Below are 17,806 nucleotides of genomic sequence, written 5' to 3' on the forward strand. Positions count from 1 at the left end.
TTACGTCATGATCTCAGGATCATGAGATCAAACGCTGTGTTGGGCTCCACACTCAGCATGGATTTGCCTTGAGATTCTCTCTCTCCCTCTCCCTCTGCCCCTCTCTCCACTTGTACTTTCTCTCTCTAAAATGAATAAATAAAATCTTTTAAAAATATTTTATTTATTCATGAGAGAGACAGAGAGACAGACAGACAAAGACAGAGACAGAGACAGAGACATAGAGAGAGAAGCAGGCTCCATGCAGGGAGCCCAGTGTCGGACTCGATCCCGGGACTCTAGGATCACGCCCTGGACCTAAGGCAGGCACTCAACCGCTGAGCCACCCAGGGATCCCTGAATAAATAAAATCTTAAAGACTTGGTTTGCTGCAAAGAGCTATACTGAGTGTTGAAGTGGCCCATGAACCAAAAAAAGATCATATAAATGTCCATCCCTGTTGATATTCACTATATTCAGATGCCTCCCTTACCCTCATTTCCAACCACAATTTCTCTGTACACTAGATTAGAATGTCTATCAGCTTGACTGACAATTGTCTCTAAAACGCCTTGCCAGCATCTTGTACCTAATATTCCCCAAAACTACCTTATCACTTTCCCTCATTCTGTGTCCTACACATAGATACCCAATCCATTCTAATCCTGTTGAATTTACCTCTACTTCTCTCCAAATACCCTTTATCTGCCAATTAGGCACGGCATTCTCTACTTATTAGTGTCCCCATATTTACTCTTGCATCCTCCAATTGTTCTTCACCTTGCAGACAGAGTAATATTTTTAAGAGATATTTGATTATGTCAATCCTACTTACATCCCTGAATTAAACTATCATACTCCATAAGACTAAATATCTGTAGTTCCTTCAAGTGTGTCTTAAGCAGGCACTGTGACACTCTGAATTGCACATATTCTAACATAGCCTAACCACAGCAGAGGACACTGGAATCTGGGCAATCTAAATCTTGTGTTGCCAGTAAGTAGCACTTGAAGTTGCCGTATTTGCTCTACCCTTTTACTCATGCTCTGAAATTTGTTTGGGAAGTGCGTGTGTGCACTTCCACGCGCACACAGACACTTTATTTGATGACTGATTTAATTAGAATGCTACAGTATCTTGAGATAATTCTGGAACTGATTTTTTTTTTCAACTTTGTGCTATCTACAAATGAGAATATCCTCATCCAAATAATTTGTAGGACGTCTCATAGAGCAGGACAACAACACCATATGAACACTCTTATTCTCTATCCTATTAGGTAACAGTTATGGACATTTTCCAATTGGCTTCAACCCAAGTACTTTCATATTCCTTGAATTTCTCTTTATATCTCCAAGGATATTTTAAGAGACTTTTATTAAATAAATTGGATTCATTTGATCTATGAATTTTTATGACCTTTTCAAAAAAGTGAATGGAATTAGTTTATGGTGAATCAATGTTGACTCTTTACTAATTGCTTACTGACAGTTATTTAAGAATCCTTGATCAGATTCTTGTCTTAGGGCTTCATGTCAAAAATATTAACTTGTCATTTTCCAAATATGTTTTTCTCTTTGTAAAAGTTGAAAATAGATGACTTTCTTTTATGGGGCATAAGTCTAGAAACCCAGGCTCCCTGGGTCCCTTCTATATTTATCATAATAAGGGCCATTTGAAAGGTTACCTCTCTAACAAAGGCTCTCTACTTCCTTCCTCCTCCCACCCAGACTTTGAGTTCCTTGAGGCTGAGACTATGTCTTATTCATCATTGTAACCGTAGCATAATATAACATGCATTCAAAACCACTTATTTAATTCTTGACCTTATTCATTTCTAGCTTTCTGGAAACTCTATGGCATGTGCCATAATTTCTAAAAATCTCCATATATTTGGAGACCACATCTGAAAACTCTTTTTCCCCCCAAACTCTTTAAGTCCACAGAATACAACTTATTTAAGTCTAGATATTAAATTTGAAAAAGTAAGACCTACTCAAATCTGTCTACCTATCTTGGGCTTCCATTATTTTTTGTGCCTGATTCCAGGGCTCTCGGACTACCCTCTACATCTTCAACTGCCATTTCTCTTACCTAGAATGTTCTTGCTGGTCAAGTATTGTATAGCATTTCTTACTGGTAAAGTATGCTCCTTTTCTCCTTCTCAAATAAGCCTATTCAAAATTCACTTATCTTCATGAATTCCCTTGGACTATTCTAAATTGGCATTAGCCAATGTGTTCACGGAAAGGACATTTAATGTTTGTGCATATAGTAGATCATTAATATCCAAACTCTGGAAAAAGCCAAAGGATGGATTGTTCCACATGGATTTTTAAATGTTCACCATTTAAAAAATGATGACATCATATGAATAATTTGCTATAGTGGCCAGTGTAGGGCAATGGCGTGATCTATGAGTGTTTTGGTGGCCAGCTCACTTTGTGTGGTATAAAAAGCAGTACACATTATAAAAGGTGACTCAAAAATGATCCTGTCAGATGATGGTGACTTCAAACTCTCTATACAGAAGGAGCTTGAAACAGCAATATGGCTGAGGCATGGTACTTAAAACTGCTTTTGCAGGGCACTTTTTATAATATAGCATTAAATCAAGAAAACACCACATGCCCAAAGTGAAGACAAAAATTCCTTCTCCTGCCCTCCAAGCCATTTATTGGCTCTGGCTGGGCTACCACTCCCAGAAACTACTTCATAAGTATAAAAATCTCAAATTTCGTTGAACAAGAATCATTTTCTACAAAACAGGAGATATTGGTAGGCTGAAAAAAAATTTTGCAAAGAAATGGTATAGCTATAAGAATCAGACAGTGTTGATGAACATTCTCAAAAGGCTGTTTATTCATCTTCCCTTTTAAAAAATATTTATTTATTTTAGAGAGAGACAGTGTAAGCAGGGAGAAAGGCAGAGGGAGAGAGAGAATCCTCAAGCAAACTCTCTGCTAAGCACAGAGCCCGACACGGGACTCAATCCTGGGACTCTGAGATTATGACCTGAGCTGAAATCACGAGTTGGACAGTTAACTGACTAAGCCTCTCAGGGTTTCTAGAGATGCACAACAACTAATCTTAATGCTCTAAGATTTCATTACATATATTCTTTAGTTGTTGTTACACATATTCTTTTTGGCAGGTCAATAAGGATTCTCTGTGAATTAAAATTTTCACTTTTTTTTCATTGTTTCATGATAGGGTTGGTTGTGTGTGTGTGTGTGTGTGTGTGTGTGTGTGTGTGTGTAGCCATTTTTAAGGGTGAACATTTTGATTTTAGGGGCAAGAATTGATAAGTAAAATACCATGTTGTGTTTATATAATATACTATTATGCTTTTGGTAAAAAAATTTTTTTCTTTTAGTTAATATCATGTTTTTAAATCAATTCAAAAACGGTTATAGATAATATGGCCTACAGAGTTCAAATAATCTCTTTAAATTACATGTAACATTATTTCTAGGATCCTTTGAATGATTCTTTATTTCTTATGAGCTTATATTCCATTCCTATGTAACAAATTCTTTTTTTTTTCAACAACTCTTCTATTTTGATGTGAAACAGCTCAACAGGCATTTCCACTATACTTTAGAATAGGCCAGGTGAAGAAAATCTCTTAGACTGAACAGAGTATATACTATATATACTTGAGATTCTTTAAAGCACACCAACTAAAGAAAAAGAGCACCGCAGAATCCAAAATTCAGATTTCCACTCCAATTCTCCTTGTTTGATAACACTTTCTAGCCAGATAGCCTAACTAATCTGTTCCTCTGGTCGTTTATTCTATCTGAATTGAAGACTAAAAATACTGACTCCTATGTGTTTTCTAGGTTACCTCAGCCTTTCAGGTTAAAACTCACTCTTAATTAAAGATTCCCTAGCCCTTGTACATTTGGTTAAATGATTCTTCTCATAGCAAACAGGTCAGATTAGAAGGCCCACTACATCCTTGATGTACACTAATTCAGCCTGCAAGTGAGGCCTGACCAAACCTAGTGGTATAGCACAGGACACTTCCCTGATCTTCCCTGGGGCTGTTTTAGATCATTAGTGACTAGCAGCAAAATATCCCCAATTAGAGAAACTTCTGTTGGAATTAATGATCCTAAATAGCTTTTTTTTTTTTCCTGATTTTTCTCTATATACGATACATGGCTTTTAGAAAAGTAGTCAATATCATTTTTCCTAGTTGCAGGATTTCTAGACCTGGCATATTATCAAAGTAGTTTTGTAAAAGAGATAATAAATTAGCCACACAAATTTTGTATAAAATTTAAAAGCAAGCTTTGGAACAACCTGGAACATATAATAAGAATATTCTAGCAAATATGATTTACCTTTCTGATAATAATAGCTTATTATATTTGATTATATATACCTCCTAACAAGTCTGGGATAACTTTGAAAGATTTTTTTTTTTTTTTTTTTTTTTTACTTTCACATCCTCAAAGATATATTAGATGACTTAATTTTAGGAAAACTAAATGTTAGAATTAGGGATGGCTCTTCTGCTAGATGTCAGAGTTCAGAAGATTGCCTCCTGATGGGCCATTTCTGTAGGATCTGACAAATGAAAATCAAGCACATTTATATAAAAAGCCAAGTATGCTAAAATTGGCACATATGCAAACTGAGAAGGAATTTTACCCATATCTTAAATCAGAGTTCTGTCCAACTATCATCTCTATTTATCATTCTTGAACAAGACTTCATCACATCATCATCAGAGCAAAGGTTTGCTCTCTGAACAATGGAAATTATGATTCCAAATGTTCTCCCCCTTTTTTTTACTTGACTACAAGAAGCATCATAGCTAAATTTATTCCTTGATGGCAATAAGTAACTCATCCCTGTTATCTAGCACACTTTGCACCTTTTAAAATGAATTTAACTCCCCCCCCCTTTTCCTTTTAAAATTCAGTCTGGTTTAATAATTTCCATGTGTGACCCTATACATAACCGGAACCACAATATTATAGGGCCAAAAAGTCTAATGATCTTCTCAAGAGTTGACAGCAGTTCAGTAGATTTGTCTTTAGGGAAAACCTATTTTATACACACTCCAGAGCTCAAGATTGTAGGTAAGCTGAAAATAGCTTTTGCTCGCTTGTGTACAGGCAATGAGATCGGTACTGATAACATGCCAAGCAGAACTCAGATATAAATTTGTATTATTTTATTCTTAGAAAAGGAGTTTATCCTGTCAGATTGACTGTGATAACTCTCAATGCAGCGTTTGAGGTCAGACATCAAATCAGTAACAGACATGAATTTGAGGACCATGTCACTCAGGGGAAGGAAGAACTCTAGAAGCACAGAAGGCAACTACTAGATACACTGTTTCACTCTGTTGTATGGTTCAATATTCTCTCCACATTTTGAAGATTCCACAGTTCTCTCTATGGCCATGAAGATCTCTTGCTGTTACAACTGGCAAGACTCCAAAGGGCATACCCAAAACATGATCAAATTACATGCTGAAGATTTTTGGTGGCTGATAAGACCCCTGTCTCCTCCCTCCTAGCTTGAACCAATATAAGGATTGGATGCAAAAGTCAGCCTGCCAAAAAATTACAAAAATGTATCAGCAAGAAATGCTAAAAGAATAGCTTCTGTGCTTAAAATGACAGCCAAAATGGACTTCCTGCCAGTTCCCGCATGTGTATTTCTGATTTGTAAGATAAGCCAAAACAATCTGAGTTATTATCTCAGCTTCTTATAAGAATACTTTTACTCAGGGACTAATCCTAGGCCTCTCTGCTGTCTGATCCATCCCTTCTCTCCCCTCTCTTTTTTTTTGTTTCTGTACAGAGAGATGCTGAGTCCTAAGAGCAGCATCTTCCCAAGACCCTTTTTTGCTCGCATTCACCTGGGGAAGTCAGGGAGGGAGAGAAATCCTCCAGCTTCTCCCCTTGCTCACACCCTCCCATCTCCTGCCACTGCCTCTGCTGCCTGAGACCTGCCTACGGAGAGCAGCAGCTCCCAGGGCTTGCTCATTGCTCTTTCTAGGTGGTACCTTCTCTCATTTTCTGCATCCTTATCTCTCCACCGTGTTTCTTCCTCTTTTTTTCCTCCTCCCGTCCTCAGCTGCCTCCTCCTCTTCTTCCTCCTTCTTTTTTGCTTCTATTGGCACTTTCATCTTTACAATGGCTTTCTTTTCCTCTGTCATTTCTTCTCTGAGTTCCCCAAGTTTGCTTTTAATCTTCTTCACTTGTAATCCCTTCTATATATATATATATATATATATATATATATATATATATATATATATATATATATAAGCACAGATTACATATTTAAGACAAGGAAGTACATTTCCTCTGCTCCCTGATGTAATCAGTCTTCAAATATATGTTTCTTAGTTACCCTCCACTCTATTACCTTTACATGGATAAGTCTTAGCTGTTTTCTTTCTGATAATTTTACCTCTGAACACATCCATCTATTTCCTAAATAATAGTCTGGGGGTTGGGTGACTTTGTGCCCTAAATACTTTTACTTTATATCTGTTATGTTCTGGGCCTGAAGAGCATATACCTTCCTCATTTTTTTTGCACAAACAGGCCTGGGATAGTATAACCCTGTAAGTCACAAACTCCTTGAACTGCATTCATTAAACACCATCTTTCTGGCCATGAGCCAAGACCATTGACCATAACAATGACCCGTCTTTCAGGTTTCTTCTTTGGATCTACCTTTCATGGAGTAGAATGAATATCTATCTAATACTGTCCCCCTCCCCCATACTTGCCTGTGTTCTTAGATCTCATCACTGTAACCAAAAGATCATTGGATTTGCATTTGAGAATTGTGATCCTTTCTTTAAGGGGAAACTGTATCCTGCCTGAGGTTGGAGGGTAAATGTGCTGGCTCTCAGCACCCTCCTTCACCATAATTCAAATTTCATAATATTTGGCAGCTTTTCTTATGGTTTGAGGTTATGGCTATTTCCTTGTTTCACTGAAGATGGCTTTTTGTCCTCTGTTTTTTATATTTTGTTGCTGTTGTTGCGGAATTTCAGTAACAGAGTAAAAATTATTTTCTTCTGCTATGTTTAATCAGAAATGAGAATTTGAAAGATCAGTAGAAACTCTGGAGCTAAACTTTTACAGTCAAAAAATTATGTTTCTCTCATCATGTATACAGAATATGTGCATTTTAACTTTCTAATAACGGCTGTAGCAGATCAGTTCATTTATTTTAATAAATAAATGTCTCACAGTTTGTGCAATACTACTAATCAGGTTAAATGAGAGCAGAATGCAAACTATATGTTATGTATATATATAACACAGCACTATTTTTAAGAAACTATATATCTCATATATAAAATATGAAAAAGAGAAAGAAATGCCTGACATATAGTAAGTGCTCAAACTTGAAGTTTCCTTCCATAAGAGAAGAGGTTAGAATTCTCAACACATCTGCTGAGGTTTCTGCTTGCCTATGGAGACTTACTAATAACGGACATTATTCTTATAATAAGAGGAGGACCAAAATGTATTTTGCATGCTGTGTTTTTTGCTCTTCCTACCCTCACAAATCTTGGAATAAACTTGCTAATTATATACAATTAATATATCTTTCAAACAAAAATCTTCTGCGGGGACATCTTAGTTAGTGTCCTTCTAATGGTTTTGCAGAATAGGATCCCTGGGTGGCTCAGCAGTTTGGCGCCTGCCTTTGGCTCAGAGTGAGATCCTGGAGTCCTGGGATCGAGTCCCGCGTTGGGCTCCTGGGGTGGAGCCTGCTTCTCCCTCTGCCTGTGTCTCTGCCTCTCTATGTCTATCATGAATGAATGAATGAATGAATGAATGAATGAATGAATAAATACTTTTTTAAAAAAAAAAGGATCCTGGAATGCTAATTGCAACCTAAATCGTCATTTCCCACACATACCACACAAGATCAAGGCTTAGAGTGTTGTTAACAAACACAATCACACAGTAAAACTGCTCTTTCTTTCCTGTGCTGTACTCATGTTATTAGATCACATATCCAGCACCAGTTGTTCCTCTGACTGACATAAAACTACCAACTCCACCCACACCCTGTCTCCTAGCTGGCTTTGCACTCCCACAGGGTCATACGGTCACTCCACAAGTTTAATAACGTGCAAAGTCTGAGAAATTACAAAACACATCAGCGTAATTCAGATAAATCTACTGTTTTTATTTCAAGCAAAGAATTAGGTGGAAAGACCTCTAATAGCTTCTGGCAAAATAATTTATATATCCCATAAACATTGTTGATAGGCTGATTATTTGGAAAGTAATCTCTTCCAAAAGGTCTGGAGTATCACAAATTTTAAAATGTCAAAGTTGTCTGGGATGTACTCTGTCTGTACTCACCAACAGGCACAGTGTACCCATAAAACCACTCTCAATTCTGGGCCTGAGATTGTAGGTCTTATCCCCTGAAATCACCAAACTTCCTCTCCCCATCAATGCCACCAAATAATTAATGAATGATGGACCAACTAGTTGACGGGGTGCTGAGAGAACAGAGTTGAACAGGACAACAGCCTTATCTTTAAGTCATTGTTAGCTGAAATCTTTTTTTTTTTTTTTTTGTTAGCTGAAATCTTTAAGATCTTTCCAAATGTCATTTAATTTAATTCTTACTATAACCCTGGAAAGTAGGTATCATTGTGCCCATTGCACAGGTTAGGAACTATGGTTCATATTGGGTCAGTGGCTTGCCCAAGGACATATACCTGTCAAGGTGGAGCCAGGAGAGGAATAAGAGGTCATCCCCAAAGCTCTTGCTCTTCACCACTGCCTGGTGGGAATGCACAGTGATGGTAAAGAAGCCAAAGAACGCACACCAACACTGACTGGAAGAACTTACTTGATGATTTGTTCAGAGAAGGAAGGGAAAGAAAGCAAACCACCTACCAATGGGATCCTGGACTTCCCCAATGTTGGCACAAGTGTTCTCTTCTCACCAAAGGTCTCCTCAAGCAGTGTTATAGCCAATGCTGTATACTAGATACACCATATCATTCCTCCTGAATTCATCAAGGTCAAGGGCTATCCCAGGTATCAATCATATAAGAAATTATATTCTATGTTATCTGGATACTGGATTAGTTTTTCAGGGCCACCATAATGAAGTACAACACACCAGGGGCTTAAACAATGGAAATTTATCATCTCATGATTCTTAAGGTTAGAAGTGCAAAATGGAGGTGTTTACAGGGTTGTTTCTTCCCTCTGAGGGCTGTGAAGGAAGGATCTGTTCCAGGTCTCTCTCCTTGCTGATAGATGAGAGTTTTTGCACTCACATGGCATTTTCCCTTTTTAGTATATGTCTCCAAATTTCCCCATTTTATAAGGACACCAGTCATATAGAGTTAAGGCTCATCCTAATAACCTCATTTTAACTCAAAGACCTCTTTAAAGACCCCACCTCTCAATAAGGTCACATTCTAAGGTACTGGGGGTTAGGACTTCACCATATGAATGAAGAGGAGGGAGAAGGATATACTTTAACTCATAATAGACACCACTATGAAGTTTTGGTAGAAGACATCCCAGATACTATTCTCTTCTGCAAAGAGCTTAAAAAAGAGGCTTGTATTAGTCTAATGATTCACTCTGAGAAAGATTACAACTCTTAAGATGAATATTTAATGACATTTTTAATGGAAGCTACTTCTAGAGGGAGGATTCAAAATGAATTCTGATTTTGTTAATTCGGGATACCCTTTTTCAAGATTCAGGTAAAATCCCCATGCCCCAGAAATCTCTGATAAGATCCACTCCATCCTGATAATGATCATCCCTTTCCATGTCCCAGGTCAAAATGTGAACAATGGGGTGGATGCTACTGGGCATCAAATTTCAATTCAAAGAAACAAAGTGAAAAAAAAAATGAAAAAAAAAAACAAAAAACAAAAACAAAGAAACAAAGTGCTTTCTAATACGTAGAATTATTCATCAATGAGCTATTGCATGTCTAAGGATGGCAACCAAGGCAGAAACCATAAAATAAAAAGACCCACTTTGCTTTGGTAAAAAAAAAAAAAGAAAGAAAGAAAGAAAGAAAAACCAAAAAGAAAATTTATAAAATTTAAAAATATTTACTAAATATATGACAAAGGCAAAAAGTTATTATCTTTAATGTCCATTCATTCAATGATTATTTACTGAGCCCATATTATATGTTAGGTTCTGTTTCTCAATATGGTGGATGTGAACAAGACCAAGTCCCAGCCCTCATGAAGTCAACAAATCAACCAGACCTACCCTAATACTCCAAGAGAAAAATAATTAGAAGACATAAAGACATAAACAAAAACAGAAATGCAAATGGTAAATAAAATGGTAAGTAAAATAAAAAGTTAGTATCCAAAGTAGTAGAATTGATACAACTCAACACCCAAAAAATAATCCAATTAAAAAACAGGCAGAAGACATGAACAGAGATTTTCCCAAAGAAGATATACAGATGGCTAAAAGACACATGAAAAGATGTTCATGATCACTTATCATCAGGGAAATCCAAATCAAAACTACAAAGAGAATTTTGGTTCTGTACCATTTTTTTCTGTTGGGAACTATACTTATTTGCATATTAGACTTATTCATTTTAACTCCTATCACTTTTAGAGATAAAAAATTTAAAGAGATAAGGGCTGACAATTTTTTTTAAATTTTATTTATTCATTCATGACAGATACAGAGAGAGACAGAGAGAGAGAGAGAGAGAGAGAGAGAGAGAGGCAGAGACACAGGCAGAGGGAGAAGCAGGCTCCATGCAGGGAACCCAACGTGGGACTCGATGCCAGGTCTCCAGGATCACACCCTGGGCTGAAGGCAGTGCTAAACCGCTGGGCCACTGGGGCTGCCCTGGCTGAGAATTTTCTAAAAGTAATGAAAGACTAGACTCTAGAAGAGCAGAAAGTATAATGAATACCTCTGAGCAGAAAAGCAAATTTGAAAAATGAAACCACACCTAGCCACACTAAGAAGCTCAAAAAGTAGCTGGGGAGAAATGACAGATGATTTGCAATTGTGAAATTATAACAAACTTAACATCAATGGAAATCAGAAAATAGTGATCTACTATCTTGAAAGTGCAGAGAGGAAATAATTGTCAACTTAGAATGGTCAATCTAGCAAAACTGATTTTAAGAAAGAAGGCAATTAAGGACATTGCAGATATGCAACAATTGGAGAGTTCACCAATAGTTCTTATCTAAAGAACTTCTAAAAAGTATACTGCAGATAGAAAGAAAATGATCCCAGGGGGAGCCAAGAAATACGAAGGAATGGTAAACAAAGAGATAGTGACTGTGAAGGTAAATCTAAACAAGCCATGTCTATATAAAATAATAATAATGTCTACTCATGTGAGTTTTTTCCAAGGGTACACTGAAAGACTGGACAACAATGACATGTAAGGTGACTGAGTAAATAATTGAGTTAAAATGTAAAAACAAAACAAAATAAAACTACAATGACATATCACCTCCTACCTGTCAGAATGGCTAAAATCAAAAGCACAAGAAACAAGTGTTCATGAGAATGTGGAGAAAAGGAACCCTCATGCACTTTTGGTGGAATTGCAAACTGGTGCAGCCACCATGGTAAACAGTATGGAGATTCCTCAAAAAGTTAATAGAATTGCCATGTAATCCAGTAACTGCACTATTGGGTATTTACCAAAAATATACAAAAATACTAGTTCAAAGGGATACATGCACCCCTATGTTTTATAGCAGCATTATATACAATAATAAAATTATGGAAGCAGCCCAAGTGTCCAACAGTATCTGAAAGGTTAAAGAAGATGTGGCATATACAAACAATGGAATATTACTCAGCTATAAAAAAGAATGGAATCTTGCCTTTTGCAGCAACATGGATGGAGCTAAAGAATATAATGCTAAAAATGAAATGTCAGAGAAAGACAAATATCATATGATTTCTCTCATATGTGGAATTTAAGAAACAAATGACAAAGGGAAGAGAGAGAGAGAGAGAGAGGGAGAGACAAACCAAGAAACAGACTCTTAACTATAGAAAACAAACTGATAGTTACCAAAGGGAAAGGGTGAGGGTTTGGGTGAAACAGGTGATGGGGATTAAAGGAATGCACTTGTGATGAGCACTGGGTGATGTATAGAAATGTTGAAACTACATTGTACACCTGAAACTATTATAACACTCTGTCAACTACACTGAAATTAAAATTAAATTAAATTTTAAAATTTTAAATTTGCAGGTTTTGCATTCATTAAGCATTTCTATAAGTACTTACTGTATGCCAGGCACTGGTCAAGGTACTAGGGACTCAAAATGAAGAAAATATAGAAAGATCTTGGCCCTGAAGGAGCTTAATCCAGTTGGCGGCAGGAGGGGTGGGGGAAAGAAATGTATTTTTTTAAAATAGAGTTTTGTACGTGTTCTAGCAAAAAGAAATAAAACAAAATGCTAAAATGCATATTCCTGGGCTCTGTTGCAGAGATTCTGAATCCATTGATCAGAAATGGGATCCAAGAAATGGTTTCTTGACTACCACAAGGTATTCTAATGCAGGTTATCCTCGGGTCACACTTGGGCACAGAATGCTCTAGACTATAGGTGCCACTGAGCCAATGGTTCCAGTCCAAAAGGACTGTGCAGGGCTTAACCATCAAAGGCAGAATGTCTTGATCAATTAGATTTGATTAATTGACAGAAACACTTCAGTGGTAAGATAGAAAAGTATCAAGTCATACTTGCTACTGGTGCGCTTTGACACTAGGTCACACACAGTTCAGCTTGTACAGTTTATCCTCTGGCACAACAATTCAACTGTTTAAAAAACTCACCCTAAGGACATAATCAGGTTTTATTCAAAACATTAGTAGGATTACAGAAATTATTTATGAGTTCTGAATAAATAAGAAGAGGATGAAGCTACTCTTAATTACTTTTCCTTAGAATGCTGGCTGTGAATAGAGAACACTAAAGGAAAGAGCCCTCTACTTTGTGTCCCACAGATTCAGACTCTGTTTTGCAAATGTTTTCTGGTTACCATGGCAACTTCTGGATGTCTCTGTGTAAATGGGAAATTGGGAACCTCATTTTTTAAAAAAATGATTAGTGTGTTCTTTTTATCCTGGTAAGCTCATTCTGTGCTGACAAATTACATTCTGACAGCTAGGTTGTAATCTAAAACATACTTTTTTAGAGGCTCTGAATAATAACGTATTTCCAGGGATTGATAGTTAGTCTTCATTTATATTTTTATGTATTTGCTTTCAATGAATTCAAGAGATAAATGGAAGCCCTAAATACTTGCTATATTTTTAAATAACTCAGAAATATATCCTCTCTTGAAGAAAAGGCGACGTAGTTCAATTTGATTATTGTGTACTTGTGAGAGGTAATAAAAGGCAAGAGCCTAAGCTTCTAAATCAGTCAGACTTGAGGCTGAACCCTGGCTCTGCCACTTGCCAGTGTGTGTGACCTTGGGCAAGTAGCCTGATTCTTTGAGCCTCAGTTTCCTTCTGTAAAAGAAGAATCAAAAATTGTATATACATATAGAAAGTGTAGAAAGTGTCCACAAAAGTGTCAAGTCTATTGATCAGGTTCTCAATATAACAGAGTAGCTATTATTACCAAAGAAAAAAAAAAAAGCAAGCAGAAAAACATCTAAAACCTATCAGACTTAGTTTAGAAGAAATCAGCCTTATACAGAAAAAAATGAATAAATAAAAAAATAAAGCACAACTAGCATTATTAGGCTTGAACTTTGTCAGGTTTTAGCTATTTATGATACTATTATTAGACACTCAGCAGTAATAGGAAAAGACTGTTGGAATTCTGTAAGGTGGTGGAACATGACAGATACTCTGGCACAAAGATGTCTGAAGTCCTCAAAACTTCAGAAAACAATAGTCTGAAAATATGCAGTTAGCTAAAGTCAATGCGTAACTTGGAAATATCAAATAGCCAAGCTTTTAAGCTAATAGAGGTCATGGTGAACCAGGGCCAGGGGTCCTCCATAACCCATTCAAGATGAGGGAATATAATTGTGAGGGGGAGGCCTTGGTTTCTGTAGGGATGAGTCACCTCTGGAGGAAAGTTAGCATTGTGGCAGGAACAGGCTTCTCTACCTGTTTTCTAATAGCATTTACGAATTTACCTTTTCTCTCTTTCATAGTCTCTTGGTGGCCAGGACTCAGGAGTATCCTATATTTCTAGGTTTGCTCTTTATTTTTATTTGTTTAAAGATTTTATGTATTTATTTATGAGAGAGAGAGAGAGAGAGAGAGAGAGGCAGAGACACAGGCAGAGGGAGAAGCAGGCTCCATGCCGGGAACCCAACGTGGGACTGGATCCCGGGACTCCATGATCACGCCCTGAGTTGAAGGTGGCGTTGAACTGCTGAGCCACCCAGGCTGCCCAGGTTTGCTCTTTATTAAACTGTGTATGGAGAATTAGGATTTTCTGTAGGGATTCTAAATCTTTTGTCATTATAGTCTCTAATTCTGCACTGCTTCTACTTTTTTAATCTTCAATTATCATGACAGATAAGAGCATTATGGATGATCACATGGGCAATTAATGCTGAAGCAAAACACAAATGTAAAACATTGGGAAGTAAAAGATATTTTGAAATTAAAAACTTCATAAAACTTGCTTTATTTATTTTTTTGTAATAATAAATTTATTTTTTATTGGTGTTCAATTTGCCAACATACAGAATAACACTCAGTGCTCATCCTGTCAAGTGCCCTTTAAATGAAAATAATAATTTCAAGGTTCTTAAATCCATGTTATATGTGGCACATAAGCTCAACCTATATAAGTTAGTCTACTGAAAATCATTCATGCAGAACTGGTTAAAAAAAAAAAAAAAACAGCAAAACTAAGGACCCAGAACAATAACAGATGTCAGCACTATGCTTTCACTATCTGAATTTGGTTTCCATTTATTCATCTTATATCTTAGGCAGTACATTTTGGAGAGTAGAAATGGACAGGAAGAAAAAGTCATTTGATAGATATTTTCTCAGACTACTTATCTTCCCAGCTTACTATCTTCACCTACTGCTTATTATCAGATATAAGGTAAAACACAGAACTCAGGGAACATGGTTTAAAAAGGAAAGTGCCAAGAATATACAATGGGGGAAAGACAGTCTCTTCAATAAATAGTGCTGGGGAAAGTGGACAGCTACATGCAAAAGAATGAAACTGGACCACTTTTTTATACCATAAACAAAAATAAACTTAAAATGGATTACAGACCTAAATGTGAGACCTGAAACCATAAAACTCCTAAAAGAAAACACAGGCAGTAATCTCTTGGACATTGCCCTTAGCAACATATTTATGGATATGTCTGCTCAGGCAAGAGAAACAAAAGCAAAAATAAGCTATTTGGACTACACCAAAATAAAAAGCTTTTGCACAGCAAAAGAAACCACCAACAAAACAAAAAGGCAACCTAGTGAATGAGAAAAGATATTTGTAAATGATAAATCTGATAATAGGTTAATATCCAAAATAGACAAAGAACTGATAAAACTCAACATCCAAAAAACAAATAACTCAATTAAAAAATGGGCAGAAGACATGAACAGACATTTCTCCAAAGAAGACATACGGATGGCCAACAGACACAGGAAAAGATGTTCCTCATCACTTACTGTTAGGGAAATCCAAATCAAAACTACAGTGAGGGGATCCCTGGGTGGCTCAGTGGTTTAGCACCTGCCTTCCGCCCAGAGCATGATCCTGGGGTCACGGGATCGAGTCCTGCATTGGGCTCCCTGCGTGGAGCCTGCTTCTCCCTCTGCTTGTGTCTTTGCCTCTCTCTCTGTGTCTCTAATGAATAAATAAATAAAATCTTAAAAAAACACACACACACACACACACACAAGACAAAACTACAATGAGATATTATCTCCCACCTGTCAGAATGGCTAGTATCAAAAAGACAAGAAATAACAGGTATGGGAGAGAATATGGAGAAAAGGGAACCTTTGTCTCTATTGATGGGAATGTAAAATAGTACATCCACTGTGGGAAAAAATATGGAGGCCCCTCAAAAAATTAAAAACAGAACTACCATAGTATCAAGTAATTCTACTACTATTTACCCAAAGAACACAAAAACACTAATTCAAAAAGATATAGGCACCCCTATGTTTATTGAAGCATTATTTTTTTTAAAGATTTTATTTATTTATTCATGAGAAACACACAGAGAGAGGCAGAGACACAGGCAGAGGGAGAAGCAGGGTCCATGCAGGGAGCCCGATGTGGGACTTGATCCTGGGACTCCAGGATCACGCCCTGGGCCAAAGGTAGATGTTCAACCGCTGAGCCACCCAGGTGTCCCTGAAGCATTATTTATAATAGACAAGATATGGAAGCAACTCAAATGTCCATCAGTAGATGAATGGATAAAGAAGATGTGGTATAAATAAGCAATGGAATATTACTCAGCCATTAAAAAGAATGAGATCTTGCCACTTGCAACAACAGGGATAGACCTAGAGGGTATCACGATATGTGAAATAAGTCATACAGAGAAAGACAAATACTATGTGATCTCACTTATATGTGGAACCTAAAAAACGAAACAAACAAAACCAAACAGACTCTTAAGTATAAATAACAAACTGGCAGTTGCCAGAGGGGAGGTAGATGAGGGATGGGCAAAATAGATAAGGGGATTAAGAGGTACAAACCTCCAGTTATATAGTCAATAATACTGTAGTAACATTGCAAGGTGCCACTGGTGACCACACTTCTCGTGGCAAGTATTGAATAATGTGTAGACTTGTCAAATCAGTACACCTGAAACTAATACAACATTGTATGTTAATTATACTTCAATTAAAAAAAAGTAAAAATGTAAGTGCCAGTGATAACAGTATGCTGTTCATTTGGGCAACTGTTCCCACAACACTCCCCACCACCACCAGTCCATTTCTTTATTGCAATATCACTGGGTGACAGCCTCACTGGGTGAGAGCTTTGTGACTCTCCATCTCCAATGAGTAACTGTTTGGGGTCAGGGCCTCTGACATGCTTAGTCAGTCCTGGCTCCTGTCTAGGGTACTGAGGTGAAATACAGGCCCAGTTAGGTTCAAATGTTAGATTAACAATAAATAAGTTTTAGTATAAATACATCCCAAATATTGCACTGGGGCATATTTATACTACACACCATGGCAGTATTTGTGGATCTGCCAACAACAGCTGCAAATACATACAGCACTTCTCATGTTCCATGTATTGTTCTAAATGCCTTATACGTATTAATTCCCTAAATACATGAAAATATATGGATATGAAAACATATGCCAATATACGGATGATCTGAGGCTAGGAATAATGAATTGTATATTTTTAAAATTTGAAATTATGCAAAAACTTCTATAATTAAAGCATTTAATGAGTTTTTATTGATTATCTGCAAACTACTACTTAAAAATATAAAAGTTAAGAGCCTAGACTTCAGTCCCTGCTCATTAACTAAGCTGAATGACTTTGCAAATGTCTCAATTCTCTGTATCTAGGTTTTCTTATCTGTAACATAAGATTTGGATGAGATTATTTTTAAGGTTGTGAGGTCCCTAAAATTCTATCATATCTTATAATATGGAAAAGCAGCTTGCAGAGAAAAGTTTATTACCTCTGCAATCATTCTGTTGGTGTCTCCTAAGAAAAGTAGATTCAGAGCTTCTTCTTCTGTGGCTGCCTGATGGAGAGACAGGTTTTTCAGGTGAATGTTCTGATCAGGATCCTCCAGTATTGTCACTTTCCTAGGGAAATGGGGAGCAACAAAACAAGGTACTTT

At 36.9% G+C, this 17,806-nt stretch overlaps 1 protein-coding gene across 8 annotated transcripts in view; it reads right to left on the reverse strand.

Moving 5' to 3' along the window:
- Positions 1-17,806, reverse strand: part of KIF6 (kinesin family member 6) — a 373,943-nt gene that overhangs the window by 253,187 nt on the left and 102,950 nt on the right. For 7 of the 8 annotated variants that reach the window (XR_011996134.1, XM_072731591.1, XM_072731605.1 and 4 more), the window contains one exon: positions 17,642-17,771. Coding sequence is in view for 6 of the 8 variants with exons in the window: in XM_072731591.1 (XP_072587692.1) it covers positions 17,642-17,771 (130 nt within the window). In the remaining 2 variants the exon portion in view is untranslated. Of the gene's footprint in view, positions 1-16,691; positions 16,777-17,641; positions 17,772-17,806 lie in introns of those variants that run through there. The other variant, XM_072731613.1, reaches the window with a different exon arrangement.

This window comes from Vulpes vulpes, chromosome 1 (assembly GCF_048418805.1).
Source record: "Vulpes vulpes isolate BD-2025 chromosome 1, VulVul3, whole genome shotgun sequence".
In the NCBI taxonomy this organism is placed as follows: domain Eukaryota; kingdom Metazoa; phylum Chordata; class Mammalia; order Carnivora; family Canidae; genus Vulpes; species Vulpes vulpes.